Here is a 20,436-nt window from a genome sequence, read left to right on the forward strand (position 1 = left end):
CTGTGTGGTTTGAGTCTTGGATCCTGCAGCTTGAAAAACATGCTAAGCCAAAATCATTCTCCTCCCAGGACCTTGGGCGCATATGCACCCCACTGGGTCCAGGACTGCAAACATGGTCAGCCATGTGGGCGTCCAGTGGTAACTGCTGTGCCAACTGCTGGCCCCAGAGTGTACAGTTTTGTGTCCTTTCTGTACGTATGGGTTCTTGGTTGTGATTTCAGTACAATAGTAATGGGTCATTTTGAAACTGGAAGAATAGTTCAAGCTGGTATGACTGTCCACATTAGGGGACCTGTTAGATTTTGCTTGTAACATTTGCAACGAACAACAAATAGCCAGATTGGCAGCGGTTTCATTTGTGGGGTAAATAGCTCCAATAATCTAATATCTAACAGTTAAAAGTGGATTGACATCTTGTCAGTTCTAAAAAGTATTAGAAGCTCTGTTTTTGGAAATTGGCCTTACAGGTTTCCCTGTATATATGTGTTTTCACTTTATGCGACTCCTTCACGGTTCGTATATGAAGTCAAATGGAACTGCCTTTTTTTAAAATTAGAATTTCCTAAGCTGTAGCGGATTGTTGGAAGAAAGTCAGGTACTTGTTTCACGTATAATAATGTGTAGTTGGAATTCTAATTTATTCTTATAATTTAACTTACAGTTAAAAGTTATTACTTTTTAATTATTTCTTTTTCCAGTTTCTCTTCAGCAACGGGTAGCAGAATTGGAAAAAATTAATGCAGAGTTTTCACGTGCACAGCAGCAGCTTGAGCAAGAATTTAATCAAAAGAGAGCAAAATTTAAGGAGTTATATTTGGCTAAAGAGGGTAAGTTTATAAGTCTTTCACAGCCTCATACTAAACTGCCTTCAAATGTTAAGTTTCTTGGTCAAACACTGTTACTGTTATTGAGTATATCTTGATTTTATTTGTGCTTACATTGTATAATGAAAAAATATTGAAGACTAGAGCTAGGAATTGAAAAACAAGTTGAAAATGTATTATTCAGATTTTTTTCCTTATTTCTTTATAACCCTAATATTGATATTTAATATAGCTGACTATCTTGTCCTGAAACATGAGATTTTCAGAACTCTTAACACTTGAAAACAGTCCTGGGCAAACCAAGGCTTTTGGCATTCTAGTAATAGCTTTAGCCATTACTAGTGTTAAAAGTGATATTGTGTGGGGACCAACAGTTAGCATAATGGCTGTGTCGCTGGACTCCCATGTAGTCGACCGTGGTTCGAGTCCCGGACCCAGTGGCTTAAACTCATGCCTGGTGCGTGTGCGTACATGCCCAAGATCCCAGGAGGAGGATGGAGGAGAAGGGATGAAGGGATTGCTACCTGGCCATCCCCCCTGGGGGGTGATTTCTCACTTTCTATCTCTCTGTCTCTGTCTTTCTGGTGAGCGCACGCACCCTATAGCAAAAACCTCTCCCCCCCCCTAATGCAGAGTTTTCACGTGCACAGCAGCAGCTTGAGCAAGAATTTAATCAAAAGAGAGCAAAATTTAAGGAGTTATATTTGGCTAAAGAGGGTAAGTTTATAAGTCTTTCACAGCCTCATACTAAACTGCCTTCAAATGTTAAGTTTCTTGGTCAAACACTGTTACTGTTATTGAGTATATCTTGATTTTATTTGTGCTTACATTGTATAATGAAAAAATATTGAAGACTAGAGCTAGGAATTGAAAAACAAGTTGAAAATGTATTATTCAGATTTTTTTCCTTATTTCTTTATAACCCTAATATTGATATTTAATATAGCTGACTATCTTGTCCTGAAACATGAGATTTTCAGAACTCTTAACACTTGAAAACAGTCCTGGGCAAACCAAGGCTTTTGGCATTCTAGTAATAGCTTTAGCCATTACTAGTGTTAAAAGTGATATTGTGTGGGGACCAACAGTTAGCATAATGGCTGTGTCGCTGGACTCCCATGTAGTCGACCGTGGTTCGAGTCCCGGACCCAGTGGCTTAAACTCATGCCTGGTGCGTGTGCGTACATGCCCAAGATCCCAGGAGGAGGATGGAGGAGAAGGGATGAAGGGATTGCTACCTGGCCATCCCCCCTGGGGGGTGATTTCTCACTTTCTATCTCTCTGTCTCTGTCTTTCTGGTGAGCGCACGCACCCTATAGCAAAAACCTCTCCCCCCCCCAAAAAAGTGATATTGTGTGGAATTAATCTAACAAATGTTCAGTTATTTATCAATAAATATTGTGTAGTATCTACTATGGGGCACTGTACTTCGGTGCTCGGTATACAGAAAGGGTAGATTCATGTGGCTCTTTAACTTCATTGAATTCAAGTGAGCTCAGATGCTAAGTAATTGTGTGGTGAGTTGTGAAAAAGGAATGTGTATGAGGCAAATCCATGACAATATGGTAAGAGCTGCACATATATGGATCAGCGTTAGAAACTCTGGGATTAGGGTCCATCTTTTTTTTTTTTTTTTAGAGCTCTCTAGGTGATTCAGAAGCACACTAAATTTTGAAAACTGCTTTAATCTAGAACATTGTCATTCAGACTTTAATATGAGGGCTGAGGGCTTGTTAAACCATAGTATGTGTTGGTGGGGTCAGACAGTTTACATTTATTTTTTCAATAATTTGCCAGAGGGCATGTATGCTAGCTAGAGGGGGAGAGGGAGAGAAAGAGAGAGAAAAAAAGCAAGAAAGCACCCTTTACGGGAGATGATTATACCACAGTCCTTTCTCCTTCATCTTTAAGGATTTCCGCCTGATGCGTTTTACAAGCTGCCAGATCTGGGACTCACACTACACAGTGGTCAGCCATGTGGAATCTAGCCACTGTAAATACCAACCATGTGGGATACACTTGCCCCTACCACCAAAGCACTAACTGGCCTCAGAATTTGCGTTTCTAATAAGCTCTTTGATGGTTTTAGTAAATACTACTCCATCCCTGCTCTAGAGTAGTGGTCATACACCTTTTTAATTTATGTACACCATAAAATATTTACATACTTATATATACCCCTTATACTTTCTTTTTCTTTTTAGATTTTTGCCATAGGGGACCTGTACTCACTGGAGAGAGTCAGAGAGAGATTGAAAGAAAGCAAAAAATCACCTCATAGGTGGGATTACTGGGTCAAGCGGTAGCTCTTTTATAGATTTTTGAGGAACCTCTATTGTTTTCCACAGTATTGTATTAATTTATATTCCCACCAAGGGTGTAGGAGGGATCCCTTTCTTCCACAGCCTCACTAGAACTTGTTCTTTGATCATAGCCATTCTGACTGGATTAGGTGATACCTTATAGTGGTTTTAATTTGCATTTGTGAAGGATGTAAATTCTATCATATTGTCAATACTTATAACTCAAATGAAAACTTTATGTTTTTTGGCCAGCTGGTAGTATGGTGGTGAAGGCAGCGTGTGTGCGTGCGTGCCCAAGATCCCGAGAGGAGAACGGAGGAGAAGGGATTGCGGCATGGCCATCCCCCCTGGAGGGTGATTTCTTGCCTGCAGTCTCTCTGTCGCTCTCTGTCTCTCTTTGTCTGGCGAGCGCATGTGCCCTATAGCAAAAACCTCTCCAAAAAAAAAAAAAAGAACTTCATACTTTTAAACATATCCCGTGAAATCAAAATATTATAGTGATTTAATACCCATTATCATCCATTTAACAACAACAAAAAAGAATACATTATTCGGCAAAAATTTTACACAGTTTTCCTCAAATTTGGGCACGCATGTGCATAACCAGTTTTAAGCCATTGGGTTCGGCACTTGAACCATGGTTCACTACGTGGGATTCCAGCAACACAACCATTATGCTATCTGCTGGTCCCCCTTTTTTTTTAAGGTTCATCATACCTTTTTTTAAAGAATTATTTAATTTACTTATTTTAATTTGACCAGAGGAGAGAACAAGAGAGACGGAAAATGAGAAAGCAAGCTACCAGGCCCAAGACTTGAATTGTGGTTGGCCATATGGGAGTACAGTGCTTGTAACCAACCACCACACCACCTGCCAGCCCCCATAGTGTTTTATCTTCAAAAATATCTTTATTCTATCAGCTGACAACTCAATTAGGTTATCTTTCAATTTTATTATAAAATTTAAAAACTGACCCTCTGGTTGGATACCACAGAGAAATTTTTACACAACAGAGAATTGGTGAAAATAGCTTTTCTTTTTTCAGAAATCTTTGCCATAAGACGCATACACTTGCCAGAGAGACAGAAAGTGAGAAATCACTCCCTGGGGGGGGGATGGCCACACCACAGTCCCTTTTTCCGTCTCCTCTTGGGATTTTGAGTGTGAACTCTCACTTACCTGATGTGAGTTTTAAGCCGCCAGGTCTGCGACTTGAACTGCGATCGACTATGTGGGAGTCCAGCAATGTAGCTATTACACCATCTGCTAATCTGAAAAGAGCTTTTCATTGAGGCTCACTTTGGCTAAGTAAGAAAAGGGTGATTATGAAAGGGGAAGTGAAGAAGGAAATCTACACTTGAACTACCCTTGCTTTAATAAAGAAAATTTATGGGTCCAATAGGTGGTATGGTGGTTAAAGGCACTGGACCCCCACATGGCCAACCATGATTCAAATCCCGGACCTGACAGCTCGCCTTCTCACTTTCTTGCTTTGTCTCTCCCTGGTTAAATGAAAAAAAAAAAAAAAAATAGTAAAGTCAAAGACAATAATACTTTTTTTATTAAAAAAAAAAAGAAAAAAGAAAAAGAAAATTTGTGAAAATTGAGGATCTGGAAGTTGAAATAACATGTGTCCATGAACCCCTTGGAAAACCTTTGCATACACCCAGAAGTATAATGCCTTGCTTTGTCTTCCTGGCTTCCCTCTTTCCTTTCCTTTGCTTTTCCTTTTCATTTTCCTTCCTTCCTTTTTTTTTTTTTTTTTTTTTTTTTGTGTGGTTAAAGTCTTGTTCTCTCAGTATCTTAATCCTCCTGCCTCATTCTCCCAAGTCAATGGGATTATAGGTGTATACCACTGTGCCTGGCTTTGTAAATTGGACTGGGAATGGATCCCAGGCCTCTCATGTGATCCCTGCCTGTGGGGAATGGCATTGTAGTAGCGCATGCCACTAGGATTGGGCCAGTTACTCACTTTAAAGACTTGTGCTCTGGAGTGGTATTATTCAGACTATACAGGTCATAACCCCTTGATTGGTAATAAAATTGAGTAGGTTGGTATCAGTAATTAAAAAAAGAAGATTGAATTAGAAATAAATATATTAGCATACAACTTAGTGACATGTATACATGTATGTATAGTGTTATGCTGTAAAATAAAATATATATATGTATGTTTGTGTATATATATATCCTTGTGTATTGTGGTCAGAGAAGTTCAAAAGCCTTGGAAAGGAGTTTGTTAGGCTTTACAGGATTTAGTCTTTGCTTGGGAAGGCTTAGTGACTGGTAAGGCTTGTTGTAGGGTGTTTCCTATTTTATTTGGTTTCTTTTTCTTTTTTTAATCATTTCATTTTATTTATTCATTCATTTATTTTAATTTAACCAGAGAGAGAGACAGAGAGAGAGGGAAAGTGAAAAAGCAAGCTACCAGGTCTAGGACTTGAACTGTGGTCGGCCATGTGAGAGTGTTCAGTGCTTTAGCCACCATGCTGCCTGCTGTTCCTCATTATTTGGTTTCTTCTTAAGCTGATAAGGAGATAGGAAAGATGTTCATGTCTAGGCATGGTGGCACTCTGCAGGACATTGTGAAAGTTGGAATGAATGAGATATGGTTTCTGTCTTCAAGAAAGTGTAGTCTATATTTGATAATCTATTTTGCAAAGTATAACTTTGTTTGAATGTGTTAAGTGTTACAATATATAAATTCTGTCTAATTCTTAAATTTGTTATCTTCTGCCTTTTAAAATTTGTTTCCACCTTTAATTGACAAGGTACCACTAAGCTATATAATGGTATGTTCTTGCCATCATGACCTGTAGTGTATTTAATGGATGTGTGTAAGATCATGGTAATAGGGACCAGCAGTTGGCGTAATGGCTATGTCGCTGGACTTCCATGTAGTCGACCATGGTTCGAGTCCCGGACCTGCTGACTTAAACTCATGCCGGGCGCGTGTGCATGCGTGTCTAAGATCTCAAGAGGAGGATGGAGGAGGGATTATTACGTGGCCATTCCCCCCGGGGGGGGGTGTGATTTCTCACTTTCTGTCTCTGTCTTTCTGGCGAGTATACTGCATGTGCCCTATAGCAAAACCTCTCAGAAAAAAAAAAAAAAAAAAGATAATGATAATGATAGTTTTCTCTGATGACCAGTTCAAACCCAGAATGCTTCTGGCTAATGACATCCTTTTTTTCTTTACCTCTCACATTAGTACTTCTGCAACCTGCTCATCCTCTCTACAGCTTTTCCTTCCATTCCTTCTTTACTTAGTAAATTGAAGTTAATCTTTTCCAAAGCTTGCTTGTTTTGCTTTCTGTCTTTCTTTGTCCACAAATAAAGCTTTTAAGACTTCTTTTTTATTTCTTGAAAATTATGAAATGGACTTTTTTTTTGCGTGAGATTTTTGCTTTAGGGCGCATGTGCTTGCCAGAGAGACAGAAAATGAAAAATCTCCCTCTGGGGGTATGGCCATGCTGCTGTTCCTTCTCCTCTGTTATCCTTTTGGGGTTCTGGGCACATATGCACATGTACTCAGCATGAGTTTCAAGATGCTGGCTCAGGGACTCGAACTGCAGTTGATGATGTTGGAGTCCAGTGATGTAACCATTACACCATCTACTAGTCCCCAAATTGACTTTTTTAAAAGAGATTTTTGTTATAGAATGAGTGTGCTCGTTCGAGAGACAGAAAGCGAGAAATAACCTCCTAGACGGGATGGCCACACTGCAATCCCTTCTCCATTCTTCTCTTGGGATTTTGGGCAGGCATGCACACATGCCCAGCATGAGTTTTAAGCTGCCAGGTCTGGGACTCAAACTGCCGTTGACTACATGGGAGTCCAGTGATGTAACCATTATGTCATCTGCTGATTCCCAAAATTCACTTTTCTTTAAAGGTCTGAAGAAATGAAAATGACCGGGACCGGCAGTTAGCGTAATGGCTGTGTTGCTGGACTCCCACGTAGTTGACTGCGGTTCACGTACCGGACCTGGTGGCTTAAAACCCATGCCGGGCGTGTGTGTGTGCGTGCCCAAGATCCCGAGAGGAGAATGGAGGAGAAGGGATTGCGGCGTGGCCATCCCCCCAGGGGGTGATTTCTCGCTTTCTGTCTCTCTCTCTCTGTCTGGCGAGCGCATGCGCCCTATAGCGAAAACCTCTCCAAAAAAAAAAAAAAAGAAAAGAAACAAAAATGACCAAGAACCTCTCATTTTAGAACTGCATTATCAGGGGTCCCGCAAGTGGCATGGTGGTTAAGGGCACTGAATTCCCACATGGTTGACTGAGGTTCAAGCCCCAGACCTGGAGACTTGCTTTCTCACTTTCTTTTTCTCACTTGGTTCCTCTCTGGTCAAACTAAAATGAATGAATGAATAAAGTTAAATAAAAAATAATTCTAAAAAAAAAAGAAAGCATTTTGGGGGCCAGCAGGTGGCATGGTGGTTAAGGCACTGGACTCCCACACGGCCAACTGCAGCTCGAATCTTGGACCTGGTGGCTTACTTTCTCACTTTTCTTTCTCTCTCTATTTCTGGTCAAATTAAAATGATAATAATAATAATAACAAATTGAATTAATTAAATAAATATTTATTAAAAAAAGAAGTGCATTATCAGTTTCAGTGTTTTGGTTTTTGTTTTTTAATTTTAGTTTTCTTGTAGAGTGTGTGTGCGTTTGCTTGGGAGAGAAAGAGAGATAGAAAATGAGAAGTTACCCCCCCCCAGGGGTGACCATGCTGTGCTCCCGTTTTCTACCTTCTCCTTTTGGTCATGCACACACATGCACCTAGTGTGATTCTCAAGCCTCCAGGTCCAAGACTGTACTGATCAGTTGGCCATGTGGGATCCAGTTGCCTTAACCTCTGTACCACCTGCTGGCCCCCAATTATAGTTTTATATCTCTGAATTCATTTTTTTTTAAGTGAGATTTTTGCTATAGGGTTTGTGCACTTGCCAGAGAGATAGAGGGACAGAAAGTGAGAAATCGCCCCCCAGGGGGATGGCCACACTGCAGTCCATTCTTCGTTCTCCTCTTGGGATTCTGGGCACGCTCACACATATACCTGGCATGACTTTCAAGTCATTGGGTCCGGGACTCAAACTGCAGTTGGCCATAACCATTACGCCATCTGCTGGTCCTATATCTCTGAATTAAATAGTTTATAAGGTAAGTTAATTTTTTTAAAAAAAGTGTGTTAAAATTGCTGTGACAGGGGCTGGCAGATGGTGTGGTGATTAAGTATGCTGGACTCCCATGTGGTTGACTGTTCAAGTCTCAGATTTGGTGGCTTGGTTTTTCACTTTCCCTCTCCTTCTCTCTTTCTTGCTCTGTCCTTCTCTGGTCATTATTTATTTTAATTTGACCAGAGGGGGCAGAAAGAGAGAGAGGAGGAGGGAGAGGGAAACTGAGAAAGCAGGCTGCCAAGTCTAGAACTTGAACTGTGGTCAGCCATGTGGGAGTCCAGCGCCCTTAACTACCACGCCACCTGCCGGCCCCAAAATAATTCTTAAAAAAAGAAAATTACTATGACAGCATCTACATCCAACAGTTTTTTGTGTACTGTTGTGTCTGAAGTTCTCCTCCATTCTTCTTTAGGGATTTTGGGTGTACGTGTGAGCACACACACACACACACACACACACACTCGGCGTGAGTTTTAAGCCGCTGGGACCAGACCTAAACCACTATCAACTACATAGGAGTCCAGTGACGTAACCTTTATACCATCTGCTGGTCCCAGTGTCTGAAGTTCTCAGTAAACTTAAGCTGGCCACAGAGCAGTCAAAGCAACTACAGAATTTCAGATGGATTCTTGTGATTCTTTTTGAGAATTTTTGTTGGTAGTATTAAAGAAAACACATAGTGTACGAAAGGTCAGTGCTGATTATTTGGTTTCTATTTTTGCTTTTTTCCTGTGTCATAATAAAAATCAAATTTAAGATTTCTTCTAACGCAGCAGCTTATGGCATTTGCTGTGAAGTCTAAACCCAGGCTTCTGTGATTGTCACAGATGTTAACAGAGTAGATCAGGTATTGATGTGCTCAACAGTCTTTATCTTTCAGCAAGCCAGGTCAAGGTAACCCTGAAAGTCCAAACACTTTTTTTTCCCAGTAGGGACAGCTTTTGCTTTGGAGTTGTAAAAGCTGTGCTTGCACTTACTCAGAGAATTGCAGAAGTACAAGGAAAAACAGTAATGAGGAATACCAATAAAAGAGATCATTATCTATCTCCCTCCCCCCTCCCCCCAGGCCTTTGCCTTAGGGTGTGTGTGTGTGTGTGTGTGTGAAAGAGAGAGAAGAGGGAGGGAGGAAAGAAGGAGGAGAGAGGGAGAGGGAGGAGAGAGAGAAGGAGGGAGGAAAAACAAAATGCTGCAATCCTTCTCCATTCTCCTCCCGGGATTTTGGCACACACGCACACATGCCTGGTGTGATTTTCAAGCCTCTGAATTTGGGACTCAAGCTTCGGTCGGCCACATGGGAGTCCAGTGACATAACCGCTATGCCATCAGCTGACCTTATGAGATCATTATCTTTTGACTCCTCTTACTGCCTGTTCTCAACATATTACCTATTCTTTTCCCAACTTACTTCAACTGGGAATGTTATATATATTTTCAAAAGTTGTGTTGCTTTTCTTTTGAACTTGAGGATCATACTTATTTAACTTTCTCCCTTTAACTACAGGACAAGCTGAGAAATGTGGCAATGTTTGTGTTTTGTGTTGTACAACTCTTTAGTCTTTGACAGTGAGTAAGAATGAACCTGTTCAAAAAGCCATCAGGTTTTTTTAAGTTGTTGTTGTTTTGAGAGAGTGAGAGAGAAGGAACAAAGGGAGTCACCCTTCAATCACCCCCCTGCAAGCCTGGCAGCTGACCAGGATTAGGGGCACACTCAGTGTGGGGACATGAAACTGGAGCCTTCTCACATGGTCTCTGGGCCCACAGAGTTGTTTTTCTTAAAATTTTGCTGTAGGGCAAGTGTGTTCACCAGAGAGACAGATAGAAAGAGGAAGAAAGAGAAAGTAAGAAAGCACACACCCCCAGGGATGATGGCCATGCTGTGGTGCTTTCGCCTTCATTGTCCTGTTGGAATTTTAGGCACACTCTCATGCACACCTGGCATTTGTTTCAAGGTGCCACGTCCAGGACTTGAACTGCTTAATTAACCATGTGAAATCTAACTGCTTTAACCACCACGCCACCCCCTGGTCCCTGTGTCTTAATTTGAAGGAAAATAATAGAGAGTTCATGTTAATCACCAGAAGATAGTGAAATTTTCTAGTGATATTCAAAAGGGATTTTATATGGTTGTATTATATGAAGTCTTAATGCTAACTAACCAGAATTTGTAAATGAAAAGATAGATTTAAGAAGATATTTGTGGTTTCAATGCCATAATTAGTTTGGTGTATGCACTTTGATATGAAAATATCAGAAACAAAGTATATAAAAAAATTGAAGTTAAAAACTATTAGAAATTTTGGAATCAAAATATAGAAATTGAAATGAGGTTACCAGTTTAAACTCTAGACAAGATGCAGAGGTTTTAGTAAATTAGAAAACAGTATTGAGTAGTTCTCCCTTCTAACGAGCTGAAGGAAAATATCAAAGGGTTTATCAAAGATATACATCATGAATCGAGAGCCTCTGACACACATCTAGGAAGAGTTCTAGGAGAAGAGAGTATGAGGAATAGGAGAGAATATTTGAGGAGATAAGTGATGTTTTACAGATACTAAAGGAAATGTTGAGGGGCCAGCAGGTGGAGGTTAAGGCACTGGACTCCCACATCCACATGGCCAACTACTGTTCTAGTCCCGGACCTGGCAACTTCCCTTTTTCACTTTCCCTCCCTCTCACTGGTCAAATTAAAATAGCAACAGGAGTACTAATAAAATAATTCTCTCTTTTTTTGGAGAGGTTTTCGCTATAGGGTGCGTGTGCTCGCCAGACAGACAGAGACATAGAGACAGAAAGCGAGAAATCACCCCCACGGGGGATGGCCACGCCGCAATCCCTCCTCCTCCATTCTCCTCTCGGGATCTTGGGCACGCACGCACATGTGCCCGGCGTGAGTTTTAAGCCACTGGGTTTGGAACGTGAGCCGCGGTCGACTACATGGGAGTCCAGCGACATAGCCATTATGCTAACTGCTGGTTCCCATAAAATAATTCTTTAAAGAAAAAAATCTCAGGTCTTTGGCATAAATACTGAGTACCAAGTAGGACAAATAATAATAAATTCATACTGGAACCAGCAGTTGGCATAATGGCTATGTTGCTGGACTCCCATGTAGTCAACCACAGTTTGAGTCCCGGACTCGGTGGCATAAACTCACGCCAGGTGCATGTGTGTGCATTTCCAAGATCCTAAGAGGAGAATGAATTGTGGTATGACCATCCCCCTTGGGGGGTGATTTCTCCGTTTCTGTCTCTCTATCTGTCTCTGTCTTTCTGGCGAGCACATGTGCCCTATAACAAAAAACTTCTCCAAAAAAAAAAGCATTCCATAACACATCTTAAATTATGGAACATCAAAAATGAAAAAAAATTTTAAAGCAATCAGAGATAAAACGGTTATACTGATAGGAGATAACATGTAAGCACAATAGATGTCAGAAGACAATGAGATAAGAGCTTCAAAGTGCAGAGAAAACTGTCAAACCAAAAATTTTCTGTGCAGCTAAATTATTCAAGAGTAGAGAAAAATAGGTTATTTCAGGCATACAAAAACTGAGGCTTTCATCTGCCCCATAATCACTGGAAGAACTAGTAGATATATACATGCGTAAGAAGTAAAGTAACCATAGAGGGAATATGTAATCTGTAAGAAGCAATGCTAAGCCTGGACATGGACAAATGTGACTGTTAGACACCGAAAATCTCTCCAATTCACGTTTGTTTTTAGTAGAGGGCATGTGTACTCATCAGAAACAGACAGGAGAGGAGAAAGCGCCCCTCAGGGGGAATGGGCATGTTACAGTTCCTTTTCCTCCATCTCTGCCTCCTTTTGGGATTTTGGGCTTGCACCCACACGTGCCTTGTGTGTCTCAAGCCGCCCGGTCTAGGACTTGAACTGAGTGATCAGCCATGTGGGATCTGGTTGCTTTAATCACCAGGCTATGGAGCTGGCCGCATTTTTTTCCCCCCAAAGGAAAAAAAGTAAAGCTACGCAATAACAGTAAGATGGTGCTGAAGGCAAAAGCATTGAAGGAATGTGGGAGGCTATATCATAGGGAACGTCTACTAAAGAAATGTAAGAATCATGAACTTTTATGTACCTAACAAAATACCTTTGGCCTATCTTATGAAACAAAGGTTATAGAATTATAAGTTGATAAATGGACACATGGGAAACGTTTAACAGTCTGTCAACTGCTAGATATAATATTAAGGTAGAGATAAAATAGCTTCGAGTAACAGAATTTAAAGGTTAATATCCTGGGGCCAGCAGGTAGCATGGTGTTTAAGCCTTAAGGCACTGGACTCCCAATAGCCAATTGTGGTTTGAATCCTGCACCTGGCAGCTTACTTTCTCACTATCTCTCAGGTGAGTGCACGTACTCTATAGCATAATTTAAAAAATAATAAAATTAAATATACAGTGTACTCTGGATGGAAAATCTCATTTTGTATGCTGTAATGATGTACAGTGAATGAACGTAAATAAATTTAAATAAAAAAATAATAAAGTTAAACAATTCTTTAAAATAAGGTTGATATCCTAGGAAATCTGTATTTAAGAAACAAAATATGCATGCTTTTTAAAATTGTAACTTTCTAAAGGGTGTATGCACTTGCCAGAGAGAAAACACTGCAGTGGGGATTATGCGGCAATCCTTTTACCTCCGTTTTACTGTCATATCAGGATGTGGAGTATACATGCACATACAACTGGCATGTTTTTCATACCTGCAGGGCTGGAATTTGAACCACCACCATGAGGCATCTGGCTCCCAGGGCCACTGTGCCTACAATATGCATGTTTCTGTGTGCTTATACAGGAAGCTTAAGATATTGCTTATGTACCTTTTAAAGGAAGGCTCAATACATTTAAAAAATTAAGATATCTATCATGTTTTCTTAACTAAAATTGTTAGATTTTATTTATATTTTAAAATAATTATTTAATTTTATTTATTATTGTTTTAATTTGCCTTAGAGCTCATGCACTAACCAGAGAGAGAGAAAGGCAGAAAGTAAGCTGCTGGGTCTGGGACTCGAACCACTGTTAGTCATGTGGGAGTCTAACACCACCACGCCACCTGCTAGCCCCAAATTTTATTTTTATGCCAGTGGGCACATGTGTACGCATGAGAGAAAAGATGAGAGAGAGCACCTATGTGCACATAAGCACCACTAGTGAAGGCTGGTCACATTGCAATCCATTTTCTCTTCAATTCTTCATCCTTTCATGATCCTGGGCAGATGCACATGCACACGTGGCATCTTTTTAATGCTGTCAGGGCTGATGCTTGAATCATGGTTGGCCTTGTGGGACCCAGCTTCCTCTTGTTTGTTTTTTTTTTGGAGAGGTTTATGCTATAGGGCATGTGAGCTCTTCAGAAAGACAGAGAGAGAGAGAGACAGAGAGACAGAGAGACAGAAAGCAAGAAATCCCCCTTGGGATGGCCATGCCACAATTGCTTTGCTTCCATTCTCCTCTCTGGATCTTGGACATGCACACACTCGTGCCTGGAGTGAGTTTAAGCCACCGGGTGCGAGACTCAAACTGCGGTCGACTACATTGGAATCCAGCAACATAGCCATTATGCCATCTGCTGGCCCCTTTTAAAAAATTATATATTTAATTCCATTTGTTATTATTTTTTCAATTTCACCAGAGACAGTCAGACAGTAAGGGAAAGCGAGAAAGCAAGCTGCCAGTTCCGGGACTCGAACCATTATTGGCCATGTGGGAATCCAGCACCTTTAACTACCATGCCACCTGCCAACCCCAGCATCTCTATAATGCTTAATTGCTGCACTATTGGAGCTGGCCTGGTTAGAAGGATTTTTAAAATTATGTCTTTCTAGAGGGTGTGTGCTTTACAGAGAGATGAATGAGAGGAGGAATGAAAAATTATCCTTCTGGGACCAGCAGTTAGTGTAATGGCTATGTCGCTCCCATGTAGTTGACCACGGTTCGAGTCTTGGACCCAGTGACTTAAATTCATGCAGGGCACATGTGTGTGCGTGCCTGAGATCCCGAGAGGAGAATGGAGGAGAAGGAATTGTGGAGTAGCCATCCTCCCTGGGGGGTGATTTTTCGCTTTCTGTCTCTCTGTCTTTCTGACGAGCGCACGTGCCTTATAGCAAAAACCTCTGGGGAAAATGAAAAGAAGAAGAAAAAACACCCCTCATGGGGAATGGTCCCCCCATAATCCTTTCTCGACCGTATCTCCTTTTGAGATTTTGGACACATTTGGGATGTTGCCAGGTCTGGGACTTTTTTGTTGTTGTTTTTAAAGAGCTTTTTGCCATAGGGTACATGTACTCACCAGGAGAGAGAGAGAGAGAGAAAGAGAAGGTGAGAAAGAGAGACAGAGAGAAGGGAAGTGAGAAATAACCCCCCAGGGAGGTTGGCCATGCTGTAATCCTGTCTCCTCCATTCTCCTCTTGGTACCTTGGGCATGCATGCACCTGTGCCCGGCGTGAGTTTTAAGCTGCAGGCCCAAAACTTGAAAAGCTGTCAACTACATGGGAGTCCAGTGACATAACCATACACCATCTGCTAGTCCCTCTAATGTGAGTTTAAAGACAAGGGTCTAGGACTCGAACAGCTGTTGACTACATGGTAGTCCAGTGATTTAACCATTATGCTATGTGCTGCTGCCCCCCGCCCCCTGTGTAAGTTTTAAGACACGGGGTCCGGGACTCAAACTGCGGTCGAGACTATGTTGGAACCCAGTGACATAACCATTATGCCATTTGCTAGTCCCTGAAGTAGCAATTTAATCCCCATTTTATAGATATAGTAACTTAGACTAATAAGGTTAAATAACTTGACCAAGTTCACTTAGCCAGCAGATAAAAAAAACCCTAACCTTCTCTCTAAAACAGTCTTAACCATTCTATCATTAGATAATTAATAATTGATTTGTGATACCTAGGATACCTTAAATCTCACCATATATATTAAAATGATACATTTTTTACTTTAAGAGAGATTTTTACAATAGGGCACGTGCACTTGCCAGAGAGACAACTAGAGACAGAAAGTGAGAAACCATACCCCTCCCTGGAGAAGGGGGGTGGACACAGTCCCTTCTCCTCCATTCTTCATTCAGGATTTTGGGCATACATGTACACATGCCCAGTGTGGGTTTTAAGCTGCTGGGTCCGGACTTGAACCATAGTCAACCATGTGGGGAGTCCAGTGACCTAAGCATTACACCATCTGCTGGTCCCTGAATGATGTAATTTTTATGTTAACTTCTTAATTTCTTCATTGAATGTCAGCCTGATAAAAATGAACCCTTCATTAATGGAAGTCTTTTATGGTTTCTCCCAGAGGATCTGAAGAGACAAAATGCAGTGTTACAAGCTGCACAAGATGATTTGGGACACCTTAGGACACAGCTATGGGAAGCTCAAGCAGAGATGGAGAATATTAAAGCTATTGCCACAGTCTCTGAGAATACTAAGCAAGAAGCCATAGATGAAGTGAAAAGGCAGTGGAGAGAAGAAGTTGCTTCACTTCAGGCTGTCATGAAAGGTAAAGACTAAAATTGGTTTTTGATTTTCTAAGATAATTTTTACATGATTGAGAACGTTTTCAAAGGATCTTAAAATACACCCTGAGTTTCATTTGTGGCTTTATATAGATCTTTAAGATATACTATTAGAGGAGAGGGAAGTCATTTATATTGTAAATGGTTATACCACCTGTGTGTTTAACAAATTTAGTAATGGGGAGTTATAATAAGAGTGTTAGTAGAGCTAGAGCGTTAAAGGAGGATGATAGTTCACTGTAAGGTTTAAAGCAAGTATTAAAGTTAGATTTCTTTTCTTAGGTTTTTGCCACAGGGCACACGTGCTTGCTAGAGAGAGACAAAGACAGGGAGAGAGAAAGTGAGAAATCATTTTCCCCTCCACCAGGAGGATGGTCATACTGCAGTCTCTTCTCCATTCTCCTTGGCTTTTTGGGCATGCATGCACATGCACCCAGTGTGAGTTTCAAGCCACTGGGTTTGGCACTCGAACTGTGATTGGCCATGTAGGAGTCCAACACCTTAACCACCACACTATCTGCTGCCTGCAAAAGTAGATTTCTTACAGAAGTCAGGCAGGTAATAGGAACGAATAAAACTGTAGGGCACAGAGAGTGTGCTGGACTAGAGATAACTGCTGCAAAGTGGGAAGCGACTGTTAAAATTACAAGCACCACTTAATTATAGCCCTTCCCCTGTAGTGTTGCCTTCTTATTTACTTTTTAAGAAAAATTTACATTTGAATTATGCAGTCTGAGTGAAAGAATGGTCTATGGGCTAGAGTAGACTTTATGGACTGCCATCTTATGACACTTGGTGTCACACACGAAATGGCGACACATTTAGTTTCTCTTTTGACACTAGTGCTTTAACTATTTTGCACATTTCTGAGAAGATGGCAAAATGAATTAAGTTGTCCCCCTGAGTTTTTGGGTTCCTGAAATTAGTTTACGTTTATTGTAAATATAAAATAGTGGGGCCAGCAGGTGGTGTGGTGGTTAAGGTTTGGAGTCATTGTGTGGCCTTTTGGTGACTCCCACATAGCCGACCATGATTCAAGTTATGGACCTGGTGGCTTGCTTTCTTTATTTCTCTCTCTGTCTCTCTGGTGAGTGCATGTGTCCTGTAGAAATTAAAAAATAATAGTGATGATAAATAAAATTAAATAAAAATAATTCTTTAAAAAATATAAAGTAGCAATTACCTTTTTTTTCTCTCCATTCTTCTATTTGTGTTTCATTTTTGCCTTAGTGGTCTTTGTGTGAAAACAGGTAAGGCCAGCCCTATTTGTGAGTTTATAGTTAGTTATCTTCTGGGGCTTATTCCGGGCCACATGTGCTTGCCTGCCATGGCTTACCCTAAGTAAGGGTTCATTGTTCCCACAGACAAGGAGCTCATAGGTAGTAATCGGGGGCTGCTTTTGATGGTTTTATGATGTCCCCAGTGTCCCAAGCTCATTCAGTTCCTTCATCCTTAGCATATCATTTTTAATTTCATCTTTGCCTTATGACTGAAAAATTGCCATTTCTCCAGTCTGCAGCAATTAGTAAAGCAAACATTATCTGGGACTCTCCAGCATATATTCCCCTCATACTTGACCAAATTTGTGGCTACCCTGCAAGGGAAACGGGAAAATATCGTTTTAACTTACACACATTGACTTATTATCATTATTACAATTTCGCTGTAGGGCACATGTGCTTCATGGAGAGAGAAATCAACCCCCAGGAGGAATGGCCATGCTGCAATTCTTTCTCCTTGTTTCTTCTTGGGATTTGGACACACACGTGCCCAGTGTCTTTTCAGGAATATGGGATTCGAACCACAGAGTCGGCCATGTGGGATCCAGCATCTTAACCATCATGCCATTTGCTGGCCCAAGCGTGGTGACTTCTGAAGCAAAATTGGAGTCTTGTTAAGAAGGAAGGCATAGGGACTAGCAATTGGGGTAATGGCTAAGTTGCTGGACTCCCATGTAGTCAACCAAGGTTCGAGTTCCAGACTCCGTGGCTTAAATTCATCCCGGGCGCGTGTGCATGCATGCATACCCAAGATCTCAAGAGGAGAGTGGAGGAGAAGGGATTGTGGTGTGGCCATCCCCCCTGGGGGTGATTTCTCGCTTTCTGTCTCTCACTCTGTCTTTCTGGCAAGAACACGCACCCTATAGCAAAAACTTTAAAAAAAAAAAAAAAAAAGGAAGGGGGAGGAATTAATAGACATCAAATGATACCTATTACATAATGTTATAAGAATATATGAAAGATAAAACCATTTTATGAAGATTTTTATAGATTTTGGCTCAATTTCGATTCTTGGGTTCCAGAAATATATCAATTTTCTCTCGCTCTCAGGTAGTGGATTGTGGTGACACATTATATTTGTCTTTTAAATATTGTGTGGTATTTAAGAATGTAGATTTTTGGCACTGGCTTTAAGTTTGAATTCTAGTTTTACTTCTTTCTGGTTTTGAAACATGGGCCAGACTGTTTCTTACGGGTTCCTCATCTGTAAAATAATTTAAGTTTATTGTGAAGATTGGGGAAGATGATTTAAAGTCCTTACTTCACATAATAAGAATTAGATAGGACTGGTAGATGACGTCAAAACTCCCTCAAAAAAAAAAAAAAAAAAAGACAGAAACACTAGCTTTAAAAATTAGCAAAAACTCCCTCAAAAAAAAAAAAAAAAAAAGAGTCAGAAACACTAGCTTTAAAAATTAAAAATTTTGGGGCCAGCAGGTGGCATGCTGGTTACGGCACTGGACTCCCACATGGCCAACTGCAGTTAAAGTTCCAGACCTAGCGGCTGGAAAATAATTTCAAGTGTATGTGTGTGTGTGTGTGCCCACAATTCCAGGAGGAGAATGGCCCTCAAAAAAAAAAAAAAAAAAAGAGTCAGAAACACTAGCTTTAAAAATTAAAAATTTTGGGGCCAGCAGGTGGCATGCTGGTTACGGCACTGGACTCCCACATGGCCAACTGCAGTTAAAGTTCCAGACCTAGCGGCTGGAAAATAATTTCAAGTGTATGTGTGTGTGTGTGTGCCCACAATTCCAGGAGGAGAATGGAGGAGAAGGGATTGCAGTGTGGCCATCCACCCCCAGAGAGTGATTTCTCACTTCCCCTCTCACTGTCTCTCTGTCCTTGTCTGGTTAGTGCATGGATCTTCTGGTAAAAAAAATCTTTTAAAAAGTTTTTAAAAAATCTCAGAAGCTAGACATAAACCCTTTCTATAACTTTAAAAATTTTGAGCCAGCCCTGTAGCAAAGTGGTTGAGTGTTGCATTGGGAGCCGGAGTTCACATGGCTGACTGCAGTTTGAATCCTGGCCCCAGTGCCTTGAAAAGCACGCTGAAGGGCCAGCAGATGGTGTAATGGTTGTGTCACTGGACTCCCACATGGCCGACCATGGTTCGAGTCCTGGATCCGGTGACTTGAAAATCAGACCAGGGGCATGTGCGTGTGTGCTCAAGATCCTGGGAAGAACATGGAGGGGAAGGGATTGTGGCGTGGCCATCTCCCTTGGTGGGTGATTTCTGACATTCCCTCGCTGTCTCTGTCTCTCTTTCTCTGGTGAGCACCTTCCCCCTAAGGCAAAAATCCCTGAAACAAAATACATTAGTCTTGTGTGTGCATGGAGGAAAAATATCGTAGATTGACCATGTCTTGTTAGGGGATACTTTCTGTCTCTCTCTTCCCCTTGTGCACATGTACTCTGGCAATGAAAAAAAGAAAAGAGAAAGCTGTGGAAAGTAAGTCAACTCTTGGCCAGAGCTCCCATCTTTTAGTAATTTGCCAAAATGACGACACCTGATATATGTTCTCTAGGCCCTTTAGAAGATATTGACTTATTCCTTTGATAACATACACACAAATCTACAAGAAAGGTGATATTGTAGACATCAAGGGAATGGGTACTGTTTAGAAAAGAATGCCCTACAAATGTTACCATGGCAAAACCAGAAAGATCTATCTAACAGTGTTGCCCAGCATGCTGTTGTCATTTTTGTAAACAGGTTATGAGCTAGATTCTTGCTGAAAGAACTGTGTGTACTGAGCATATTAAGCATTCTTAGAGATAGCTTCCTAAAATGTATGAAGAAAAATGAGCAGAAAAAGCAGGAAGCCAAAGAGAAAGGTACCTGTGTTCACCTGAAGCACCAGCCTGCTCCACCCAGAGAGCCACATTTGGTGAGGACCAATGGAAAGGAGCCTGAGTTGCCAGAATATATTCCCTATGAATTCATGGCATAATAGGTGTTTAAAATAAATAAAAAGGGCCAGCAGAGGGTGTGGTGGTTAAGGTGCTGGACTCCCACATGACTGACCATGGTTTGAGTCCCGGACATGGTGACTTGCTTCTCACTCTGTCTGCCTCTCTCTGGTGAATGCATGTGTATGTACCATAGCAAGTAATAATAATTAATAAAGTTAAGTAATAATAAAAATCTTTTTCTTAATTGAATAGAATGTAGTGTCTCCTCTCCCAAAGAAATACTTAAAAGTAAGTTTTAATTGGGTTCTTAGAAAAATGAAGTCCAGGGAACCAGCAGTTGGCATAATGGCTATGTCACTGGACTCCCATGTAGTCGACTGCGGTTC

The 20,436-nt window shown here is 41.0% G+C and overlaps 1 protein-coding gene across 2 annotated transcripts in view; it reads left to right on the forward strand.

Annotated features, from left to right (window-relative positions):
- The first annotated feature begins 698 nt into the window (after positions 1-698).
- The window catches only part of RABEP1 (rabaptin, RAB GTPase binding effector protein 1), an 86,370-nt gene continuing 66,632 nt past the window's right edge, over positions 699-20,436 (forward strand). Inside the window, exons 1-3 of one of the 2 annotated variants that reach the window (XM_014589094.2) lie at positions 699-745; positions 1,460-1,541; positions 15,638-15,841. In XM_014589094.2, the coding sequence (XP_014444580.1) occupies positions 15,727-15,841 (115 nt within the window). In that variant the 5' untranslated portion in view covers positions 699-745; positions 1,460-1,541; positions 15,638-15,726. Of the gene's footprint in view, positions 828-1,459; positions 1,542-15,637; positions 15,842-20,436 lie in introns of both variants that reach the window. The other variant, XM_014589093.2, reaches the window with a different exon arrangement.

Source organism: Tupaia chinensis, unplaced genomic scaffold, assembly GCF_000334495.1.
Source record: "Tupaia chinensis unplaced genomic scaffold, TupChi_1.0 Scaffold000330_1, whole genome shotgun sequence".
NCBI classification, from domain to species: Eukaryota; Metazoa; Chordata; class Mammalia; order Scandentia; family Tupaiidae; genus Tupaia; species Tupaia belangeri.